At 34.0% G+C, this 25,265-nt stretch overlaps 1 protein-coding gene and 2 pseudogenes across 3 annotated transcripts; 2 read left to right on the top strand and 1 right to left on the bottom strand.

The window, feature by feature from the left end:
• Positions 1 to 11,296: 11,296 nt before the first annotated feature.
• LOC114942454 (cytochrome P450 4g15-like) lies at positions 11,297 to 15,425 on the top strand. The gene is given in 10 exon segments (XM_085489017.1): positions 11,297 to 11,471; positions 11,530 to 11,725; positions 11,860 to 12,073; positions 12,403 to 12,699; positions 12,791 to 13,112; positions 13,114 to 13,215; positions 13,408 to 13,476; positions 13,697 to 13,865; positions 13,987 to 14,161; positions 14,307 to 15,425. Coding segments are annotated over 9 exon segments (1,665 nt in total). The 5' UTR covers positions 11,297 to 11,471; positions 11,530 to 11,595; the 3' UTR covers positions 14,494 to 15,425.
• On the top strand, positions 15,332 to 19,132 carry LOC146720140 (cytochrome P450 4g15-like; annotated as a pseudogene). Its single transcript, XR_014926195.1, has 8 exons — positions 15,332 to 15,367; positions 15,650 to 15,882; positions 16,034 to 16,330; positions 16,425 to 16,855; positions 17,072 to 17,140; positions 18,196 to 18,362; positions 18,488 to 18,656; positions 18,823 to 19,132. The product of XR_014926195.1 is annotated as a cytochrome P450 4g15-like (transcript).
• On the bottom strand, positions 18,308 to 22,145 carry LOC114930675 (uncharacterized; annotated as a pseudogene). The gene is made up of 7 exons (XR_014926196.1): positions 22,094 to 22,145; positions 21,570 to 21,660; positions 21,230 to 21,502; positions 20,853 to 21,130; positions 20,413 to 20,709; positions 20,086 to 20,280; positions 18,308 to 20,013 (listed from the first exon to the last, which is right to left on the bottom strand). The product of XR_014926196.1 is annotated as an uncharacterized LOC114930675 (transcript).
• Between the last annotated feature and the right edge of the window lie 3,120 nt (positions 22,146 to 25,265).

Here is a 25,265-nt window from a genome sequence, read left to right as displayed (position 1 = left end):
CCCTGACCCCCCTCGGGGGCGGGCGCAAAAGTTTGGGTTTAGGAAAATTTTCCCCATTTAAAAAAAAAAAAAAAAAAGTTTTTAATCCAAAAATTTTAAAAGTCGCGGGATACGACTAAATACATTGCAAAGCAAATGGTACTTTTTTTTCAATTAACTTTTAAAAAAATTGGGTTTTTAAATTAATTTATGATTTTAATAAAAAAATGATTTTTTTATGTTAAATTATTAAATGTATTAAAATACAGCGAACAATTAAAAAAAAAGGGTTAAAAAGGTTTTTTTTAAAAAAAAAAAATAAAAGGGTTTTTAATATTCCCTAAAAATATTCAAAATTTCATTTTAAAATTAAAAACTGTATTTTTGGGGATTAGAATGTAAGAAAAAATTATTTTATTTTTGCAAAAAAAAAAAGCTTGAAATTTAAAAAAAATTAAGATCTAGAAATTTTATTTTAAACAGACCAAAGTAGTTTTTTTTTTGAATATTGTTTGGGGCCCCCCCAAAAGTCAATATTTAGTTTAAACAGTTAAAAAAATAAGTAATTTATTTTATTTTATAGCTGAAGGAAAACTTTAATAAAATAATCAAAAAATAAAATAAAAAAGAAAATAAATAAAAAAAAAGATACATTTTTATAAAATAAATATACCCCAAAAAACATATGAAAAAAGCATGTAAGATTGTAATATAATAAGGGTTTTTATAAAAATTTAAAAATAAGAATAAAATAGGAACTCTTGTTGAGATGGCATACAATGACCCCCCCGAGAGCCGCAAGGCGCTGAGTGGCCAAATAGGCCACTGGTGGGATAACGCGAAGCGTTGGTAGTAGGGCAGGGTGGGGGAGCCCAAGACGGGTAAAAAACCGGAAACCCCAAGTGGTCGTGAGTTTTGCGGGGAAAAAAAGGGCGAAAAGACCCTTTAAAACTCAAGTTGAGCTCTTTGCAAATTTTTAAAAAGGTTTTTTTAGATGTCAAAGACTCAAAAAAAATGAAGCTTTTGTAAAAATATGATCCACAAGTCTGCTAAAGTCAAAAAAGTTCCTTTTCTTTTTCACGAGGGGAAAATCGTTCACAAATAATATCGGGCGGAAAAGTATCAGTAAAAGCGGAACGATAACAACATGTACGCGCGACCGACATTAAAAAATGGTTTTTAATTTCGCAAAAAAAAACACTGGCGTGGAAACGAAATCAACTAAAAAAAAATTATTCAACTATAAAAAGTGAGAAATTACTTACCCCTGATTATCCCCAACCCACGAACCGATTTCCCGAATCTCCTCGAGGTCCACAGCGGCTGGCGGAATTTTCCCGGGCCAACGGCGATCTAAAAGGAAAAAAAAAAATTAAACTTAAAAGCGGGAAGATCCCGACAAAGGAATTGACCCTTGTCACGTGATTGCACAGACGGCGTTTCAGGGGAAGCCAAGGCGGCCTCTTTTGATCCTTTTTTCAACAAAGAAAAAAAGAAAGGGTGGCGCCACCCTGCGATAGATCAAAGCCGCACCGACGACGGCGGATCATTTAAAGGGAAAAGGGTTTCCCACGGGATCAACGAGCGGCGAATTACCTTGTTGTTTTAAAGGGGCAAAAAAAACTTGTAATCGAACCCAAAGCGGGGGAAAAACCCGTCTCCGTAGTAAGTTTTGATTCCGGGCTTAAAAATTTGGATCCGCGGTCACATGTCAGTTGGGGGGGTAAAGTATTCGCAACTATTGAAAAAAGCAAGGGAATAAAAGCGGGAAAAGAATAGAGAGTAGGTGTTCATCCGGCTAGGCCGGGTTCTCTGGTCCTTGTCTTAATAGGCTAATGCGACGTTCATTTTACTAAACGTGCACTCAGAGATGACTTGCGACGTACCTTCTGACAGGATATAATTTCTGATGATGTGTACTGAGGAATAAGCGTTATTCAATTCGCTAATATATGGTAAGATACAGGGTTACATACATATATAGGTAAGCAGTAATATAATAAAATACATAACTATATTTATATTGCAAGTACAATAGGTTAAATAAGTATGCGATATTGGTTAAATAATAGCGAATAGTATTGGATAAAATATAGTATATGTCAACGATTGCAACGCTGACGTGTGCAGATGCAATAAGTAAATTGAAATAAAATTAGGAATTCAGAGTAATATATGGCCTATGTCTATATTCAAAATTCAGAGTTCGGAGTGTAACGTAAGGTTGGATTAAAATTAATTGATTAAATAAAATGATTAAATATAATGAGTGTCCGCGCTTTACTATTTAGGGATATGTGAACTGGCTTAAATACTCACAAGGTTAGACTATGTCTAATGTGTCTTGCTATGGTACACTTCGCTACTGTGTTCTTCCCTCTGAGTCTGAAGATCTGAGGAGCCTCGGTACCTCGGTCCGAAATAACGGCTATGTCTCGTTGTCTTCGGAACTCCGTAGTAATAGCTGGTTGGTTGGCTGCTGTTAGAAGTATTGAACTTGACTGTGGCTGGCGGAACAACTGCCGTTCCGTGCTGGGTGCAGGGTTTATATACCGTAAAATGTGGCTTGCTCCTCCCATCGGGCGATGCGGCTTAGCCATGGCAAGTGAGGTACGCCGGGGAAGTACCGGAGATAATCTGTTTCTTGGTAGAGATTGCGTCGGTTAAGTCCCGGAGAGATGGCTTCTCAGTAGCGATTAGCGGTGTTTCTTTGGTGACTCATAGCTAGCGATTTTCAACCGTCTTTTATTCTCAGTAGCGATAGCGGTATTCCTTTGGTGGTTTATCGCTATGCGCTCCGACTTTTCTTATCGTATTCTTAGTAGCGATAGCGGTGATTCTTTGGTGACTCACCGCTATGCGGCTTGCAACGGGCCTTCCTTATCTTTATTCTTGATAGTGATATTAGCAACGGGTTTCAGCGTTGCATCATGCGTCGTTTTTAGAATCTTCTAGAATCTCTAGATGTTTCCTTGAGAGTAAAGCCGAGTTCACATAACAAAGCGGGTTTCACATACAATTGTCCAATTAATGTAATATGCTATTTTATAAGCGAGATTGCCTTATACTAAGTACTATCCTTTAGAGTATGTCGATTCCTTTTTACATAGTCATTCTTGGACAATGATACTGCTGGACAAAATTACTTGTGGACAAATTTCGTACATCGTCGACTGTCGGTAAAGTATTTTGCTACCTGACCGGTTGTATGGTAAATTCATGTCTTATTATTAGTCGGTAAGATAGTTTATTATTTTGCCATTAATGGCCAAGTTTCATCTGTGGTTGGTAGGTCAAGTCTCTGTTTTACCATTGGTTGATCTTATCTTGGGTAGGTAAGTTAGTAGTTCCGTCTTTAACGTCGGTGATCGGTATTGAGGGATTCATTTGTGTTATATGTCGGTCGGTTAAGCATCGCCTAAAGAATAGTTCTACATATTGGTGACTATATGAATTGTGTACGATATTTAGGGGTACAATATGTAAGGTGCTTTGGGAGTTAAGATATATATATATATATATATGTATATTTATATTCGTCGTGGTACTTAAGGGGATGCCGGAGCGTTGGCCGAACTCCGACGGGTTAGCGCCCTCATTTGAGAGGAACTAAAATTGTCGATAATTACCGACAATTTTAATTCCGCTATTATCAACAGTAATATATATATGTCAAAAAGCCATTTTAGTGTGTTCAACATATTGAAATCAGACAACATAATATATTTTTACTGTCAAATCATCTCGCACACGCATCTAAGCGTGTCAATGACAATAAAACATACATATATAAATGTCTCTTTATGACATAGTTGAACACAATTTTAATATTGCTCTTTTATATATTTTGATGATATATGCATATTTTCATGTCTTCTCCGCATAGTCGTCACAGGGGAGGGCGTGGGGCGCGATTACGAATATGGAACAAATCAAGTGAAATATTTCTCACCTCCGCATTATATCCCGGTGCGCCTAACAAATTTCCGACGGATTGAAATCGATATAAAAGACGATACTGGAAAAAATATACCATTTGAATCCGGCACGTTAACGGTGACTTTACATTTTAAACGTATCGATTAGATTTTTAAAAATACTCTGTAAAGATTTTTTTGATAAGAAAGAAGGATTTTGTTCATTAATATGGATTATTATTCGGAGTATTATAACGGAGTACAAACCGGTGGAACGCGCGGCGGGGGAATTCCACGAGTTTTTGTCGGTTCACCCTATCAACGAGGTCATGGAATAGGTAGTTTTCTCGGAGGAATGTTCAGACGCGTATTGCCTTATTTAACTAGAGGACTAGGGGCAGTGGGTAAAGAAGCTTTGCGCGCCGGGGTTAATATAATCGAGGATGTTGAAAATAAAATGCCGTTAAAGGTAGCTGTCAAGCATCGTTTTGAACAATCGCGTGACAATCTTAAGAGAAAAGCTAAGGAAAAAATAAGTAGTCTAATGAAAGGTAGGGGATATAAATCGGATGAAAAAATTCATGTAGCGCAGTTTCCTTTCGGCAAGCTTAAGAGTCACGTCGCTAAATCCTCGGTAACCGCATCGCGTAAACGTCGTAAGACAAATAAGAAAAAAAGTTTATCGAAAATCAAGTCGCGTGGGAAAAAAAGAACAAATACAAAAAAAACTAAAAATAATACGATGAAAAATCGCTCGACTGTAAAAAGACTCAAGTTGTCCGCGAAACGGCGTAAAGCTAATAGCGGTAAAAAGCGTACAGTATACGATATATTTTCATAATCGCCATTATTCTAAATACGTTTGTTCGTGACAATAACGTTGGTAGAGCAGGCGGTGAAAGAAAAAAATGTCATTTCTTCGCACACACTCGAGCGAGTGTTTAAAGAGCGAGCTCGATCTCTTCTCTTTACCGCCCACGCAAACTAGCATCGAAAGTTCGCAATGGATTTATTACAAACCCGTGACCTCGCTTTCGGACGACTCCCCGCTAGAATTCGTCATGCCGGGTCACGGAGAAGAATATTTAGATCTCACACACACGTTACTAAGTCTTCGGATACGTGTAGAAACCGAGCCGCTACCCGGTCTCGCCACCGGATCCGCCGTCAACGTGGGCCCCGTACCTCCTTGTACCATCTGTTAAATTCCGATCCCTTTATTCTCTCCTCCCTCTCCCTCCTCTGCTCCTCCAGATCCCTCCTTATTAACTCCCCAAACCATCCCTCCTCCATACCTCTTCTCTCCTCCACCTCCTCTATCCTCCTACCTCTTTTCCTGAAATATTCTTCCCTTTCCCTTTCCCACTCCGATCCCACTCTTCCTATTTTCGCCCTTTCTCTCATTTCTTCCCAGCATTTCCTCGCTAGCTCGCTTCCTCTTCCTTCCTCCATTCTCTTCTCGAAATTCCATGCCCTTTTTCCGGCTCTTATCCTCAGCTTCTCTCTTCTCAGTTTCTCCCTCACCATATAACCTGGCGTTCCCCTCTCTACTCCTAATATCCATCTCAGGTATCTTTCTTCCATCCTTTCCATTCCCTCTCTCTCCTTCCACCCCCATATTTCCACCCCGTAGCTCATCACTGTCCACACCAATTTGTCGAAAAGCCATAATCTTCTCCCCCAATCTTTTCCAAACTTTCTCTTTCCTATTCCCCATACTTGCCCCATAATAGCCGCCGCTCTCCTCGTCCTATCTTTCACTTGTCCTTCTTGTCCTCCATTCCTCTGTAGTCTATATCCCAGATACGTAAACTCCTTCACTTCCTCCATTTTCTCTCCTTTCCATCTCCACTCCCTCTTCTTCCATCTTCCTCCCTTTCTCCTAAACCTCATTATCTTCGTCTTCTTTGCGTTCAGCTCCAATCTCTTGTTGTTTAGATATTCTTCTAACCTTTCTACCATACTTCTCAGTTCCTCTTCCTCCTCTACCAACAACACCATATCATCCGCGTATGCCAATGTATAAATCCTTTTTTCTCCTATTCTTACTCCTCCTCTTTTCACCTTCCCCATTTTTTCCTCTAAGTCCGCTATTAGGATGTTGAATAGTATTGGACTCAATGGGCACCCCTGTCTTACTCCTTTCTCAATCCAAAAACTCTCTCCAACTTCTTCCTCTATCTTTATCCTGCATGTTGTCTCTCTCATCACCATCTCTACCCTTCTTCTCAATCCTTTCCTTACTCCTCTCTTCTCCATTGCCTCCATTAATTTCTCCCTGTCTACCGAGTCAAATGCTGCTCTCAGATCTATAAACAATGCCGTTAGCCTTCCCTCTTTTTTTCCAGTTGTCCTTTGATTAGATAATTCATCACGTATATGTTGTCTATTGTTCCCATTCCTCTCCTAAACCCCATCTGATTTTCTGGCACTATCCCTTTTTCCTCCACATCCTTCCTCAATCTTTCTGTCAGTATCATCGTGTAAACCTTATACATTGATGGCATCATGGTTACTCCCCTGTAGTCTTCCACCTCCTTTCCATCCCCTTTTTTCCTTATCGGTGTAATCACTCCCTCTATCCATCTCTTCGGCCATCCTTCTTCTCTCCATATTCTATTACAAAAATCCAGCATCCAATCCTCCACGTTCCCTCCTCCATACTTCCATACCTCATTCGGAATCTCATCTATCCCTGTCGCTTTTCCTGCTTTCAGCTTCTTTATTGCCTCTCTCATTTCCTCTCTACTTATTTCCTCCTCCTCCTCCTCCCCCTCCTCCTCCTCCTCTGTCCTGTTCCCCTCCTCTCTTCTTTCCTTTCTTACCTTTCTCTCCTCTGTTCCTCCTAACAACTTCATAAAATATTCTCTCCACTTTCTCATCTCAATTTCTTCGTTTATTCCTTTCCATCTTCTTCTCTCTCTGTTTATTATCTCCCATACCTCCGATTCTCTTTTCACCTCTGCTGCCTTCTTTTCCCATTTCTCGTTTTCTTCCTTTTTCTTCCTCTCACACAATCTCTTGTAATCCCCTCTTCTCTTCCTATATTCCTCCCCCTCACCTCCATCCCTCCACCATCTCCTCAGCTCCCTCCTTACCTTTCTTTTCTCCTCTCTGCACTCCCCATCCCACCATCCTCTTTTCTCCTTCTTCCCTTTCCTCCAGTCCTCCTCTGTTGCTCTTAATACTTCCTTCATCCTCTCCTCTATTCTTTCCCATTCTCCATCTATCTCTTCCTCTCCTCCTCCTATTTCTCCTATCTCCTCCACTTTTCCCTCAAAAATCCTCCGGCCCTCCTCATTCCATACTCCTCTCCTCCCTCCTCTCGATTTTCTTCTCTCTCTTCTCTGCCATCCTTCTATCTCCACTTCTATTGGGTGATGATCTGAGTCCACCTTGTCTCTTATTCTTAACCTTCTCACCTTCTCTCCGCTATCCTCATTCCCAATTACGTAATCTATAACCGTGTTCCCTCTTCCTCCTGTAAAAGTCCATTCTCCCTCCTCATCTCCCTTTGTGTTACCGTTCATTATGCTCCGACCTCTTTCTCCCATGAATTGCAGTAGTTTTCTTCCCTCTGCATTGATTAAATTGTCTTTCGACTTTCTTTTCTTTTCCTCTTTCCTCTCCTCTTCCGCATTCTCCTTATCTCTGATTCTACCCCCCTCTTGTCCTGTCCTCGCATTAAAATCTCCTCCTATTATCGTGTAAACCTCCTCCTCTTTCTCCTCCGTCCACTTCTCCATCTCTCTGCACGCCTTCTCTATTCCTTCTCCTACGTATACTCCTATCACCCTCCATTTTTCCTTCCCTATCTTTACTCTTCCTACCACAAAGCCCTCCTTACTCAGCTCCATCATTCCTTCCTTCTCTGTAATCTCCTTTTTTATCCCCATAATCATGCCTCCTTTCGCTCTTCCTCTCTTCTTCTTTCTACTTGCTCCTTGCACTCCCCATACGTATCCTTTCGGTAGGTACCTTCTCATCTTCTTCCATCCTTCTTCTTCCATCCATGTTTCTGATAACACTATTACATCCCATTCCTCTAATCCTTTCCAAAAATCTATGTCCTTATTTCCTACTCCCGCTACGTTCCAGAAAACTACCTTCCATCCTTTTCCTCTCTTCTCCTTTTCCCTCTCTCTCTCTCTCTATCTCTACTTTAGCCCATCTTCCTTTCTCCTCTCCTCTTCCCCCATTATCATATCCTTTACATTTCCCTTCTCATCTCTCAGCACTTCCTTCTCCTCATCCCATCTCCACCATTTTTCTCCTATTTTTAACTTGCCATTACTTACCCATGTCCTTTCTCCTCTTTTCTCTTCTCTCCTTGCTATCTCTCCCAACTTTCGTCTTATCTCCCTTTCTTTCCATGTTAAATCCGTGTCTATCCTTTCTTTTCTGCCTTTCAGCCTCTTTTTCTTCTCCATCACTTCCCATTTCTGTTCTTCCTTCTCCAATTCCACCACCACCATTTCTCTCCCCATTTCTCTATCCTCCCCTATTTTCCTTATTTTCATTATCCTCGCTCTTGCCTCTATCTCCTCTAACAATTTTTCGGCTCCCTCTCTTCTTTTCCCCTCTTTGACTAATAAGCCTTTTATTACTATATTCTTTCTTTTTTCCTCTTTTTCTAATATCTCCCATTTCCTTTCCATTTCCCCTACTCTCTTCTGTAAACCATTCCCTGTGTGCTCTCTTCTTTCTCTCTCTCCCTCCTCCTTTTCCTCCATCTTCCTCTCCAGTCCCTCTATCCTCCTCTTCATACCTTCCATGTTCTCTATCATTTCTTTCTTCTCTTTTTTCCACCTTTCCATCTGTATCTTGTAATCTCTCCTTATCTCCTCCATCTCTCCTCTTATCCTCTCTCCCTGTTCCTTTATTTCCTCCCTGATCTCCCTCATTTCTTGCCACATATCTTGCAACAATCTTTTGATCTCTTCCTTCTCTCCATTCTCTTCACCACTTTTTTCCGGTGATCTCGTTGTCTTGTTGCTTCTCTTAAAGATCTCACCGCTCCCTTCTCCCGTTTTTTCCTCTAACTCCCTTTTTTCCTCTTCAGTAGATCTTCTATATTCCCTAGACTTCCACTTCTTTCTTTTCCCTTTTTACCTACCGATCCTATTATTCCTCCTCCCTCCGCTCCCTTGCCTCCCTCTTTCTTCCCGCTCCACATGCTTTCAGACCCTTTTAATCCAAATCCTCTCCGCTTTCCTCTCTATACTCTTCCTTTCCCCTGTCCCTCTCTTTGCCTACTTCTCGCCACTCTACGTTCTTCCTAATCCTTGCTTCTTCTTTCCTAAATTCCCTAGCTATTCCCTAGCACCTTTACTCTATTTTTCTGCACCCCGCTTTCTTTCTTTATACCCTATACTCCCTGCCCACTCTCAGCTGTCACCAGCCTCCTATTTCTCTCTTTCCTACCTTCTCTGTCTAACTATCCTCTCTCACACTACTCTCTCACCCTCTCACTCTTCTCCCTCTTCCTTTTCAAACTATCCTCTCCACTATCTCTGTGCTCTAACCCCTTTAATCGCCCTCAACTCTTCACTATCACACACCACGTGTACTCTAATTCTGCACCGGAAACGGAAGTCCCAGTTATTATTAATTGATGTTTACATTTATTTTTAGACTTACTAGAGCTCAAATGCTCCACATTTTTTGCAAAAACTGTTTATTCTACAGATTTCAAATATGCTTTTAAATGATGATTGAATATTTCCTTTTTTTAATTATTTTTATTATTATTTTTCAATCTCAATCAACTTTTATAACTTTATGCCAGCACGATACAAATACATGTGTCTTTATTTTTTTTATTATTTTCATTATTATTTTTCAATCTCAATCAACTTCTATAACCTTATGCCAGCAGGATACAAATACATGTCTTTATTATTGTATCAACTCTTGTCTTTTCCATGTAACCATGTCTTCATAGTTTGAATTATCCCTTCATCTTCTCAATCTTTCGCAGAGATTTAATTAATTAAATACACTTCACACGAAATAAAGTTTGCTGGAAGATATACAGCAAACGATAACTGTAAAAACATGATTACGTGGAAAGAACAAGAGTTGGTACAGTAAAGGCAAGTAAGTAAGTACATGTAATGTATCGTATTGGCATAACGCTATATCCGTGGAGCAGATAATGTGGCTGTAGAGGTAGTCTGCAGTGCAGCTAATGTGGACGTAGATGTTGATTGAGATAATTGTCTAATATAAAATAGAATTTAAAAATTTAGTTTAAAAAGCTGTTGCATATATAAATAAAGTTTATTTTTTCTAAATTTGGAATATGTTTAATTAATTAATTTTTTAAGTCTATGTTTAATAAATTTTTTAAGTCTGTATTCAATAATTTTATTCATTTGATAAATACATGTATGTCTTTATTTTGATATGTTTAATATAATTAGAAATTCATTATTAATTAGATATGTAAACTATAAATTCATATATAATATTTGAAAATATATGTGAATATTTAAATTTTTATCTTCTCCTTCCTCTCCTTCAATCTCTTTAATATCAATATGTGTATGTGTGTACACGCGCGCACATTTGTACGTATTTATTTAATTATTGGATAGTTGAGAATACTTAATTGATAAAAAATTATGACAATAATAATTCTTGTTTTTTTTTCTTATTATTTACTCAGATTTTTTTGTCTATCTTATAAGATAAACACTTTAGAGATTGAATATTTCAAGTAAACTAATTGTAAGTAAATTTCACATTAATGCATATAGATGTTTAATCATGAATGTACTAAATAAGTACACAAGACGAACAGTGAGTGAGTGAGTGAGAATGAGAGAGTGTGTGTGTGTGTGCGTGTGTGTGTGAGAAAGAGAGAGAGAGAGAGAGAGAGAGAGAGAGAGAGTTAGCCAACATAACCCCGCACGCTGCCGATATGGCGGAGCGCCACTATCGCCATCTGTTGTAAAACGTGCGAGATGGACAAAATTACCACTACATGCATCTTGCATGTGTTGTGTACGTGTGATATATGTGTGCGCATGTGTTGTATACGTGTGAATACGTGTAGCACGATACTACTATGTATGCGTGGTCGATGATGATAATGATGATGATAATGATGATGATAATGATGACGGGGACGTTTCTTAATAGAAATTTTTCATATTTCGACTTTGCATTTATATATCTCTGCTTACAAATCACGTAGAGCAGAAATAAAGACACTTTTATTATATAATTCGAACTCAATCTATCGATTAAGTCTAGTATAAACTCGATTGCTTCAGCCATTATTGAGGATTCGAAATATTATAAAGACTCAAATGTCCGACTTGCGTTAAGATACACGGTGTCTCCGCTACGCCCTTAACTGGTCGCGAGACACTACCGTGTCTCTTGATTACAGTCATCGAGTGTTACTCTTCGATAACTATTGTCACATATCGTTGCAAATAAATTAAACGTATAAAAACTGCTGTTGTACAAGCTGCAAAACTCTTTGATGCGTTCATGATTGCCGATAAGAAATAAAATATTTTATATTAAATAACTATAAAAGAAATTTTTTTATAATATCCTAAAGTGAGTATATTACTTATTATAGCGTTATACGAAAAATAACATATCACCGTTATCGCAGAACAAAATTGTAATACGATATCGTAAGACACAGTAATATCGTAGAATAAAATAATTTATCACCACAATGAGTACGACAACATTGTATTTTAACGATACAACTTATTGGCTTCTGACCGCACTTGCCGTAACGTTAATTGCATTGTACTATTTCATTGAGCATTCTAGAGCAGTTCGTCTCATTTAAAAAATGCCAGGTATGTATTCTACAAAAATTAAACTTTTTAATTTAAAAAGCAATAATATTTTTCCTTTTGTCGTTACTCAATAAAAATTTTTAGGTGAATTATTATTTTATCTAATATTAATTTAAAATATTCTTTATCACAAGGTCCACCATCCTTACCTATCATAGGCCACCTACTAATACCTCTTGCAAAGTCTCCAGAAGACATATTTAATACAACTTTGAAATATGGTGATATATATGGATTAGCAGCAGGCGTATATATTGGACGTAAAGTAGTAGTCTTTCTGGCAGATCCACAAGATATTGAAATAATTTTAAGTAATCCTGCGCATAATGAGAAAGCTGTGGAATATGAGTAAAAAAAATCAAAAAATTCTACATCTATTATATTGCTTTTATATATTATATACAATAAAATTAATATATTATATAATATTAAGAATATTACTCGGCTCTCGAAATCAACATGTAATTTTATAGTAGCCTAACGCAATGTCTTTTGCGTCGATAATTAGTGAAAAAATTAATTTTTGCAATAACATCGCGTTAAGCTCCTACAGCCGACATATTTATAAAATTATATATTATTTCATGCTTGAAGTACTTCACGTAGTACAATATTACGTAATGCAATATTAAGAGGCAGAGATCAATAGTTTCAAATCTTTCTTCTCCTTATTACAGATTCTTCGAACCATGGCTTGGAGATGGTTTGCTTATCACAAAAGGCGATAAGTGGCACAGACATAGAAAAATAATAGCGCCCACATTTCACATGAGTATTTTAAAGACATTTGTACCTCTGTTTTATGAGAATAGTATAGATCTCGTGAGACGGCTTCGCAATGAAGTTGGAAAAGAATTCAACTGTCATGATTATCTAACAGCTGTAACGGTTGATATTTTAACAGAAACTGCAATGGGAGTTAAAAGAGAAAAAAGGAAAAACACTGGATACGATTATGCCATGGCAGTGATGAAGTAGATATTGTTTTTTGTCTTAAAATTATAATATTATATTATTGAATTTTTATATATAAAAATAGAATTCAATATAATTCAAATATTGTAGAATGAGCGATATTGTACATCGAAGGCATTATAATGTTATATTACGTTCTGAGTTACTTTTTAAATTTACCAAGTTTGCGAAGAAGCAAGAGAAAATGCTCAATATTATTCATACGCTGATAAATCATGTTATTAAAGAAAAATCGAAGGATATAGAAGATAAGAATCAACAGCAAAAGGAAGTGCAAAATGAAAACAACAAACTTATGGAAAGCGTAAACGCGATCAAAAATGAAGGAAATGACCAAAATAATGATGCTAAATATAAACTGCATTATGTCAAAGATGATCTCGATGATATCGATGAAAACGATATAAATGAAAAAAAAACGACTTGCGTTCCTAGATACGATGATGGAATTGAAAAATGTTGGACAGATGACTGACGAGGAAATTTGGGAGGAAGTAAACACTATCATGTTTGAAGTACGTACTGCATTTTAATTACAATAATAATCTCAATTGTATAATAAATTTTCTAATTGACGTATTAAATTTTATAATAAAAAGTTTCCTTTCACTTTCTTTTTGTAAAAAATTCGGTGTATTGTAAGCTATGCTATTGTAAGTTATATTATTTGATGCATTGTTAGAAAACCAATTAGTGATTTATTACAGGGTCATGATACCACAGCAGCTGGCTCAAGTTTTGCACTATGCGCCTTAGGATGTCATCAAGATATTCAGGTAAATTTATTTGCAATTTAGTATTTTTGGAAAAAAATCTTTAAAATTCTTTATCTTTTCATACTCAATTTTTTTTTATTTTTTCACTAAATCTTATATAGTCATTGCAGTTGTGTGACATTCACTTTCTGTTAAAATTATGGATGATATTTGATTTCAATATTAATCGCAAGTCCATCTTCTTTTCTGTCCTTTCAACTTGATAATTTTTACTATGCAGGCTCGCGTGTATGAAGAATTGGATGCAATTTTCGGCGACAGCGACAGACAATGCACTTTTCAAGACACTTTGGAAATGAAATATCTCGAACGAGTTATTTTGGAAACTCTGAGACTTTTTCCACCGGTACCTATCATTGCCAGAAAACTTAACGAAGAAGTAAAGATAGGTAAGTATACCTGATACACAACAATAATATGGATAATTATAAATTTTTTAATTATTTATTATAGAAACTTATTTATGTAGAATTTGAAAGACTAAAATAGTTAATCTTTATGAAACAACAGTTACAGGTGATTATATTCTTCCAAAAGGTGCCACGGCAATAATAGCACAATTCGCAGCGCATCGTTCGGACAAATATTATCCGAATCCAACAGTTTTTAATCCAGATAATTTCCTACCGGAAAAAATGCAAAAAAGACATTACTATGCTTTTATTCCTTTCAGTGCTGGACCAAGGTATTTAATAGATAAAAGTCTTCGATACAGAAAATTATATACTTAAATTAATTTTTTATACTATATTACAAACATTTCGCAAAAAATTTTTTTATGAAAATAACACAACACGTTGTCATATTTGACATTAAAAAATTTTGTTAAGGTCCTGCGTGGGGCGAAAATATGCTATGTTAAAATTGAAAGTTCTGTTGTCGACGATACTAAGAAATTATCGTGTCATTTCTGATGTGCCAGAAAAAGATTTTGTTTTACGCGCCGATATTATTCTAAAAAGGCATGACGGATTCAAGATCAAGATCGAGCCACGCAAACCAGTATCTCTGATTTAATTCAGGAAAACGGTGAAAGAATTTAATTCTCGTGCAAACGCGAGTAAGCGTTATACTATATAAGTTTGAAAATTATATTTTTTATATATTATACAAATATACATTTCGGGAGCGGGTATTTTTTTTAAAGGACAATAATTCTGATTATAATATTTTTTCAGCACAATATTTTGATATAATGATATATTTAAAAAATTATATTTATTATATTTAAAATATATTTTATAAAATATATAGGTATGTAAATATATGTATATGTATAAAACGTATATTTACATGTATATATAATTTATTGTATTTAATTTATTATATATTTCAAAAAATATCTACATCTTATCGTTTATCTTATACGAATGTTTGCATTCGTGTACGTATATGTTTAAAAGAAAAAAATTATCAAATATTAAAATCGAATATTGCCATTTCTATTTGAAACACATCTTGTTAACATTTTCATGTTTATTGGTACATTTCTAAATTTCTACTGAAAAGAGTTTAAATCAAAAATTTAATGGACTGCTCTAATGCTTTCAAAGTTGATAAAATTAGATATTGGCATGCTCGATTAAATTTAAATCAAAGCTCGATTGCTGGATGATAATTTAAACACGCATTATAAATAGTATAAATAAATTTCTCATTCGAAAATTACGAATGAACGAGACATATGACCTCAAAATTTGTATTGACGTCAATTCCAACGTCAATTTAGGTGATGAAATGATAATTGAAACTATACATATGTAAGTATTGAGATATATTCACCCAAATCATTAAAGAATGACCATAAAGAAGCGGTAACCGGTCTATTGCAATTCTGATGATGTCTTTCACCACTATGACGCCACTTTTGTGTTATGGCGCCATACTTGTGGTAAATTCATGTATTTTATATACACATTAAAGATGCAAGATATAATTTCCATACAAAACCAACGACATATTTTATGAGCTACCTATCCTAACGTTAATTACATTGTATTATTACGTCGAGTGTTCTAGAGCAATTTGCTTTGTGAAAAAGCTTCCATGTAAGTATTCAACAAAAATGAATTTTTTAATTTGATAAGTAATAATATTTCTTTGTTATAAAATAAGAATCGATTTTCAAGTTATATATTTCACTTAATATTTAACATTTGATTTAACATTAAAGTCCTTTGCTTCAGGTCCACCACATGTACCTACATGTATATTACGTCACGCATTAATCACTTTTAGACTGTCTCCAGAGATCACAGTATCCAAAACCATGAAATATCTCAATACATACGGATTAGTATTAGGCGGATATTTGGGACCGAGAGTAATCATTTTTCTGTTAGATCCACAGGATATTGAAATAATTTAGAGTAACCTTGCACACATCGACAAATCCGTGGATAACGAGTAAGAAATCAAATAATCAAAAATCAACATATTATAATGTTTTTATAAAATTAATATAGTTATATAATTTCACGCTGAGTGATTTTTAGTATTATTACATTAAATAAAGGAGAGATTTCGACAGCTTCAAATTTTTCTTCTCCTTATATAGATTTTTTCAACCATGGCTCGGAGAGGGTTTGCTTATCACAACTGGCGATAAATGGCGCAGACATAGAAAAGTGATAGCGCCTACATTCCACACAAGTATTTTGAAGACGTTTGTACCTCTGTTTTATGAGAATAGCATGGATCTCGTGAGACGACTTCGCTATGAAGTTGGAAAAGAGTTCGACTGTCACGATTATCTATCAGATGTAACAGTTGACATTTTAACTGAAACTGCGATGGGAATCAAAAGAGAAAAGAGGCAAATCACTGGATATGATTATGCCGTAGCCGTGATGAAGTAGATATTGTTTTTTGTCTTAAAATTATATTGCTATATTATTATTACATTTGTAACGAAAAAACTCAATGTAATAATAATTGAAATGTTGCAGAATGAGCGATATTGTACATCGAAGGCATTATAATTTTTCATTACGTTCTGACTTAATTTTTAAACTTTCAAAGTTTGCGAAGAAGCAAGAGAAATTGCTCAATATTATTCACACACTGACAAATCGTGTTATTGAAGAGAAATCTAAGGAAATCGAAGAGAAATATATAAAAAATCAATCGCAAAAAGAAATGCTAAACAGCAAACCTATGGAAAGTTTAAATGCAACCAGAAATGACGGAAATGATAAAAATAATGTTACTATATACAAAGCTGCATTATGTAAGGAATGATCTCGATGACATCGATGAAAACGACGTAAGTGAAAAGAAACGACTTGCCTTCTTAGATATGATGTTGGATTTGAAAAGAAATAGTGGACAAATGACTGACGAGGAGATTCGAGAGGAAGTAAATACTATCATGTTTGAGGTATGTGCTGCATTTTTTAAATATAGTCAACTCAATTATATAATTAATCTTCTAATATATGTATAATAATTTTTGTAATTAAATTTTCTTGCACATCTTCTTTTGTTAAAAATATTCATGTATTGCAAGTCACTCTACTGTACACGAGTTATGTTAATCTGATCCATTGTTTGAAAATCGATTTGTTTTATTCAAATTTATCAATCTGTATCACAGGATCATGATACCACGGCAGCCGGCTCGAGTTTTGCATTATGTGTCTCGGGAAATCATCAGGATATTCAGGTAAATTTCGCAACAATTTAATATTAATATTTTAGAAATTTTTTTTCAATTTTTATATTTAATTATTTTTAAATTTAATTATTTTTATATTTAATTATTTTTATATTTATTTCACAAAAAATTATAAAACCCAATTTTGTGTTATATTCTTTTATATGCATATTGTAACTTTTTTCTCAAAAGAAAATTCTCAGATATTATAAATAATTTTCTACGTACATCAATTTTAATAACAACCTGCATATAATGTTTAATAATCAACAATTAAAAATATTTAATATATATGTATTTTCAATCATTTTTGTATTAACATTCTACGGAAAATACATATATGTAAAAAAGGTGCTATAGTATTCTAATAATTTTATAATATATGTTTCTTATTTTATACGATGATACTGGTATTTTTGCATTTTCATCGAATAATGATATCATACTAATTTTATCAAGATTTAATTAGATTTTAAAGTAGCTAGAAAGGCGATCATATCATTTCGATCTTCGACCTTTTTAATAACATGAAATGTCTTATGCGTTTCTGAAACAAACTTATTCGAGATAATCATGTAAAGTCTTCTCGTTCCATACAACGGCTTTTTCCTTCATGATTTCTAAAAATTTAAATCCTGTAACAGCTAAAAAAAGTAAAATAGTTACTCAGTACAAATTGTATATATAAGAAACTTACGACACATTTATACACATACTTCCACAAGTTCTGCCTATAATGTCATGTAAATTAAGTCCTCTTTTATGTTTTCCACCCATTTCTGTAGTATGACAAGAAGCACACATTTTTATAAACAATTTTTTATCGTTAACCGCATCTCCCATTTTTAATAAATTATTAATTAGAATAATCTGTTTAAGTTTGAATTATATATTTTAACCGTACCTTAATCATTGCAGTTTGGGTGACATTCACTTTCTTTCGTTCTTGTTAGAATTATCGATGGTCTCTGATTTTGATATTAATCGCAAGTCGATTGCAGTCCCTTAAACTTGATGATTTCTTATTGATCTCTATATATAACAGTGTGATTTTTACTATACAGACTCGCGTGCATGAAGAATTAGATGCAATTTTCGGCGACAGTGACAGGCAATGCTCTTTCCAAAATACTTTGAAAATAAAATATCTTGAAAGAGTTATTTTGGAAACTGAGACATTTTCCACCGGTGCCTGCGATTGCTAGAAAACTTAACGAAGACGTAAAAACAAGTAAGCATATTAGATTGAAAGCAATAATAATATATTGCAAATTAAACATTTCTTTATTATAGAAATTAGTTTGTGTATAATTTTAAAGACAAAAATAATAAAGCATTTTCAAACGATAATTACAGGTAATTATATTCTTCCTAAAACTGCCACGGTATTAATACCATAATTCGCAGTGCATCGTTTGGAAAAATATTATCCAAATCCGACAGTTTTTAATCCAGACAATTTCCTACCGGAAAAAATGCAGCAAAAACATTACTATGCTTTCATTCCTTTCAATGCTGGACCAAGGTATTTAATAGACGAAAGTGTTCGACACAGAAAATTATATACTTTAATTTAGTTCTTTATATAATAATTTTATTGAATACTGCATGCATATTTAACAAAAAAATATATTTTATCATAAAATCAGCAGGACGCATTTTTACATTTGACAATAAAATATTTTATATAGGTCCTGTGTGGGGCGAAAATACGCTATGCTGAAATTGAAAGTCCTATTATCGACAATACTAAGGAATTACCATATCATTTCTGATGTGGCAGATAAAGATTTTATATTACGAGGTGACATTATTCTGAAAAGGCACGATGGATTCAAAATCAAGGTTGAGTTACGCAAGCCTGTATCTCGTAATCCAGAATCGGCATTTAACATTCCCTTATCTGCGTAAATCAAATACATTATTTCATACCTTGTTATGACAATTTTAAAATAGTACGTGTGTATATATATCTATAAATAAATGACGTAAAACATTTTACTCTTGCGCGTTATTTTTTCAATATACAAACATGTTACATACAATCCACATATGATATGTATATTTCTGTTAATATACCAACTAATTACAATAAGATTAATGGAACTGTTTAATAAAATTTTACAAGTAAAGTACTATATAAAAGTTTTTGTTTGATCCTCTTTTTAACAATACTTTTTTTTTTATATGATATAATCTTTTCATAAGAAAGAAAAGATATTTATATAATGCAGACATTTTTTTCATATAAATTAATATTTGATAAAAAATATATTTGCGATAATAAAGAAACAGAATTTATAAAGAATCTGTGACATTTATGCACTAGTTTGTTGAATATATTATGTAATACATATTACACAATTGTAATATTTTATTTGAAATTACATAATTATAATTTATTTATTATATGTACAAGTAAGTGTTCTGAACACAAAAAATTTAGATCTAATTTATATTTAAAAATATATAATATTTTAATATACAAAAAAATTAAATATTATTAAAATACTAATTTTTCTTTTATATAAGAAAAAATTTACACTGATGTATATTAAAGATGAAAATTAACAGGGCTAAATAATAAAACTAACAGTATTATAGAAGAAACAAGCACGATAACGTAATTTAATTGATAATTGCTTTTTTCTTCTCACTCACGCATTCGTTGAGTTGGATCAAAAATTTGTAATAACATCTGTCACATATCCTTTATTCTTACCTGGATATAGACTTTATAATGACTTTCTGTGCGCGTTGCTTTCGATGTTTTCTAAGATCCACGAAGATAAACTGTAGAGCCCAAGATATAATAAATGCATGTAATACTAGTAGAGAGATTTGATACATATCGTAGCTATCAGTCCAATCCTTAACAAATTCTGCGACAATATATACACGTATAATATTATAAGTATATGGATATCGGCAATATTATCCTGTTTTCTTCTTACCTACGATAGCACCGCAGACTATAGTAACTAAACCACTAATAATGCCAAAGATACCGTAAGCCGAGGCAAACTGTTCTATGCTAACATCTTCGATAATGACTATATTCTGTGGAACCAACAACCACGAACGAGCGAAACCGATTAACGCTGTCATAATTAACGCGCCCATAAGCGTATGTTCGCATAATAAAAAACCTAGAAATTGTAAATTTTTTATATAATTTTTAATCTTAGAAACTGAAAAGTGCGTAAAAATCGATTTATTATTCGCGGAAGCTAATTTAATTTTATTATATATTTATTTTAATCGCGTGAGAAGATGCTCACCTGTTCTTGCGAATTCCATCAAAATCATAGCCGCGAAGAACATATTTTGCATTTACATCCACTATCATTGTGAAAGCTGCTAGAAAAACTCTCGACACCAGCTCAGCAATTCCACTAATCGTAATAGTTAACGCACTTTCGCGTTTTGTGTATCCCACATCGGTCATGATTAAAGGCAGAAAAGAGGAGAAGGCATAGTCGGCGGTGAGCACCAAAGAAATGCCAATACATAAATTCATGAAAGCCCAATCTTTTACCAGCGACATGTCCAGAAGCTCCTTCACAAATTTCTTGTATCTTAAACAAAATAAATCATTTTATATATACGTTTTAATAAATAATTATATCAATATGAAAAGATGAAATCTATTAGGCATATATACTAATCTATTATAAAATTTTAAGACATGTTGAATTTAAATTGTAAAACTAATCCTCACTTTGACTCCTCTTGTTTTTCCTCGGCGTTTTCCTTCTCATTCTCTCTCTCTTTCAGAATTTCTTTATTTGTCTGGTCCTTTGAGTTTCGCTTTTCCAGATATTGTTGACGTACTCGTATATCACCCAATGCACCGACGCTAGTCGCCAAATTGACTACGCTGGATGCGAATAAAACTGACATCCGCCTCGTTAAATTTTCCCGCATAGATACTGATTCCGACCTTTCGCGAAGTTCACTCTCGAGTTCCGAGATTGAAGCGACTCTCTGCGCAGAAGGCTGATTTACATGGTCAATGTATGCTCGAATTGAGAAAGATGGAATGTTGTTGATCGAAAAGTTACGAATTAAGTTAGTTGCAATTAAATTTCACGCTACCTTAAACGTTTCGTTTAATAAGGGCACTTGTATATCGCTTTCTTCCTTAAGACTTTGAAGACTGCTCCATTTAAGTCTTCGAGGATGTAGGAATGACGTCGATGGTCAAATAACGTTGACTGGACAATGCCAGCTCTTGACACTTTTGTTCCTTTTCACGCGCCTTCTCAGCACGAACGACATCAATGTTCCTGAGGTGCTACTCCACGGGATGCATCAGTGCCATGCCGACGATACCATTGAGACTTATTGCGCCGATAATCGCTGAGGTACCTAATGCAAATGGTGAGAAATTAATTAGTAAATTGCAATTTTCTAGAATTTTTCATTGTAGTCTTACCGCGAAAACCATACAGTATCATCGACTTTTTAATTAATGTTGGATAAACGATTCCACCCAACGCGATGATGACTTGCGTCACACTCATCACCTGAAAAATTAGAAAGGATAATTTTCTGAGCATTTAAAATTCTTAAATAAATTCGAGCATGAGAGTAATGATTTTTTGTTTTACTTTCGTTCTCTTTTTCACGAAGTAAAATTTAAAAAAAGGATTATAATCGACCAACACTGGCAATGTTTTATTTATTTAAAAATTAACACGACATTTCGACCATGGGTTTTGGCCCTTTTCAAGTTGTTGGTCGATTACAATTTTATTTTGAATTTTTAATTACTAGCGGCTCTTATCTAATTTTCGAAATATATAAAATATAACTATTCATAATATGGTCTTTTTTCTTCGAATTATATTATTTTTTTAAATCATACAAAATTATTTTTTAAATTATTTTTAATTATTCTTATTATTTTTTCTGCAATTATATTGCCAGAAATTATACGCGAAAAAAATCGTAATTTACCTGATATATTTCTGACAGAACAAATTCTTTCGCGAATATACATATGTATACATATATATATATATATATATATATATATATATATATATATAATTATATTAGTGTAAGAAAATAAGAGAAATTTGAATTGCTTACCTCACGTATCAGTATATTTTTATCATTTTCTGATAGTTCTAAATTTTTAGCATTAAAATTGGCTATAATCGGTACGATTTTTTTACGAAACTTGGGCACTTCCTTTTTTAGTCGATCATATAACTGTAAATTATACATTCATAATAACGTTTTACGAATTATGTCAGAGATCATAGACATCCGAAGGGTTTTTTAGGAGGGGAATATAATTAATTTAGAGAGAACATAATTAAATTTTTTTCTTATTCTTTGTTCCTTCTTAATTTTTTTATTTTTATTTTTTTATTACTTCCATATACAAATAAATTCTATTGTTCATTCAAAAGGAGCAATTAATTTTTTTACTGATTTTAAGAGAAGGCAAATGATTCTTCTTGCTCCCCTCTGCGGACAGCACCAGGATATATATCCGCATCGCCAGCAGCACCAGGATATATATCTGCACCGCCGGCAGCACCAGGATACGTGTGCGCACCACCGGCAGCACCAGGATACATATCCGCACCGCCGGCAGCACCAGGATACGTGTCCGCACCACCGGCAGCATTAGGATACATATCCGCACCGCCGACAGCACCAGGATACGTGTCCGCACCGCCGGCAGCACCAGGATACGTGTCCGCACCGCCAACAGCACCAGGATATATATCCGCACCGCCGGCAGCACCAGGATACGTGTCCGCACTGCCGGCAGCACCAGGATATATATCCGCACCGCCGGCAGTACCAGGATATATGCCTGCCTAGATTTATTTTAGTCATTTATTTTATTACATTTTATTTTATTACATATTAGTCACACTTATTCGACTTTTCAATAACTGTGTACTTGGAGGTCGATGAAGAACTCGTCCCACTAAGAACAAAAATAATCCTTCAATCGGTACAATCGTTGAATAGTTAGAAATCATTTATATGATTTCTTCCTTGTCTCTTAAAATGGACTAGTTATAACATCATCAACGATTGTACCGATCGAAGGATTATTTCTGTTCTTAGTGGGACGAGTTCTTTATCGACCTCCAAGTACACAGTTAGAAAATAAACTATTTTTCTTGAAACGTATTACAAGTTTAATATAAAGCCAATTTCTCTTCAAGATGACTTCGAGTATATTAAACTTATTTTTTATTTATGTATAATTGTTGACAAATTGGTTAAATATGTTCTTTTTTATTTTTATATAGTCAATATTACTATTTTTCTTTTTATAAAGTCAATACTTAGATTAAAGATTTCTGATGTGAATGTAACTTGTCACACATTTGCATACACTCGTCTGGATGGCATATTATATGTATTGTTATACACATGGATGTGACAAATTTTCAACTAAGTGTGACTAATGTGTGATTTGTGTATTAATTTACATATGTCGTATGCAGGACTATGACATAAGATATTGCAATTTTTTTACAATTTATATAAACATGAAACCAAAATAATATGAATATAAATTTAAAGATATAAGACAGGCAGTAAGAGCCAACTCGCGGATGACAGTGCGTTATCCTAACGAAACTAAATTTTTTTCGTTAGGATTAAGTATCTGTGCACAAGGCACCAAATTTTACTTGGTCACGGCCAAGATTTAAAATATGAAATAATCTCATATTTGAGATTTAATTTCAATAACCCTTTCATCCCTCTACGGAATCGAAAGGATCTGAATAGCTCAGTTGGAAGAGCAGTCGCCCGGCAAGCGAAAGGTCTCGGGTTCGATTCCCGATTCAGCGACTTTCGGATCTATATTTTTCTCTTGCATTTACTTATTTCCGTAGGGGGGTGAAAGGGTTATTGAAATTAAATCTCAAATATGAGATTATTTCATATTTTAAATCTTGGCCGTGACCAAGTAAAATTTGGTGCCTTGTGCACAGATACTTAATCCTAACGAAAAAAATTTAGTTTCGTTAGGATAACGCACTGTCATCCGCGAGTTGGCTCTTACTGCCTGTCTTATATCTTTAAATTTATATTTATATTACAGAGCCTTGTTAAAACTCTTACAAAATAATATGTTTTGCGTTATATATAAAAATGTTGCCAAATAATATTTAGTCAACAATTTTTTTTTTAAAGGATAACTTCACAGTATTATTAGAATATATTCAGAAACTATGATGACTGATAAGTGAATAGTTTTGAAGGAATTTTTAATTATATATATATATATATATATAATTATATTAGTGTAAGAAAATAAGAGAAATTTGAATTGCTTACCTCACGTATCAGTATATTTTTATCATTTTCTGATAGTTCTAAATCTTTAGCATTAAAATTGGCTATAATCGGTACGATTTTTTTACGAAACTTGGGCACTTCCTTTTTTAGTCGATCATATAACTGTAAATTATACATTCATAATAACGTTTTACGAATTATGTCAGAGATCATAGACATCCGAAGGGTTTTTTAGGAGGGGAATATAATTAATTTAGAGAGAACATAATTAAATTTTTTTCTTATTCTTTGTTCCTTCTTAATTTTTTTATTTTTATTTTTTTATTACTTCCATATACAAATAAATTCTATTGTTCATTCAAAAGGAGCAATTAATTTTTTTACTGATTTTAAGAGAAGGCAAATGATTCTTCTTGCTCCCCTCTGCGGACGCCCAAGTTAGTGATGTTAAGATACTTACTGGGTTTTCAAATATATCGTCCAATCGATTTTCAGGACATTTGTCTTTCTTCGAACGTATCAATAAATACATTGTAGAAATATCGGGACAACTTCGCAACAATTTTTCAACTAACATTTTCCCGAGAAATCCGGTACTACCTATAGAAGAAAATAGAAAAATAAATCTGAACTGTAATATGTATGAAAATGAACATATTGAACATATTAGAATGATAATGAGATAAGGTTGAGCTAAAAGCAACGAAGCAGTCGATGGAAGCGTATAAGCTGCCAACATTTATCGTTTAACATTTAGGAAATATATTATAAAGTCTTTGGATTAATGCGATATAATTCAATGATTTCATAAAGTAATGAGTTGTATTTATTGATTTAATATTAAAGATAT

The sequence above is a fragment of the Nylanderia fulva genome, unplaced genomic scaffold (genome assembly GCF_048542155.1).
Source record: "Nylanderia fulva isolate GAGA-0341 unplaced genomic scaffold, ASM4854215v1 Scaffold766, whole genome shotgun sequence".
Classification (NCBI taxonomy): Eukaryota; Metazoa; Arthropoda; class Insecta; order Hymenoptera; family Formicidae; genus Nylanderia; species Nylanderia fulva.
This window is presented reverse-complemented; position numbering and strand designations above follow the sequence as displayed.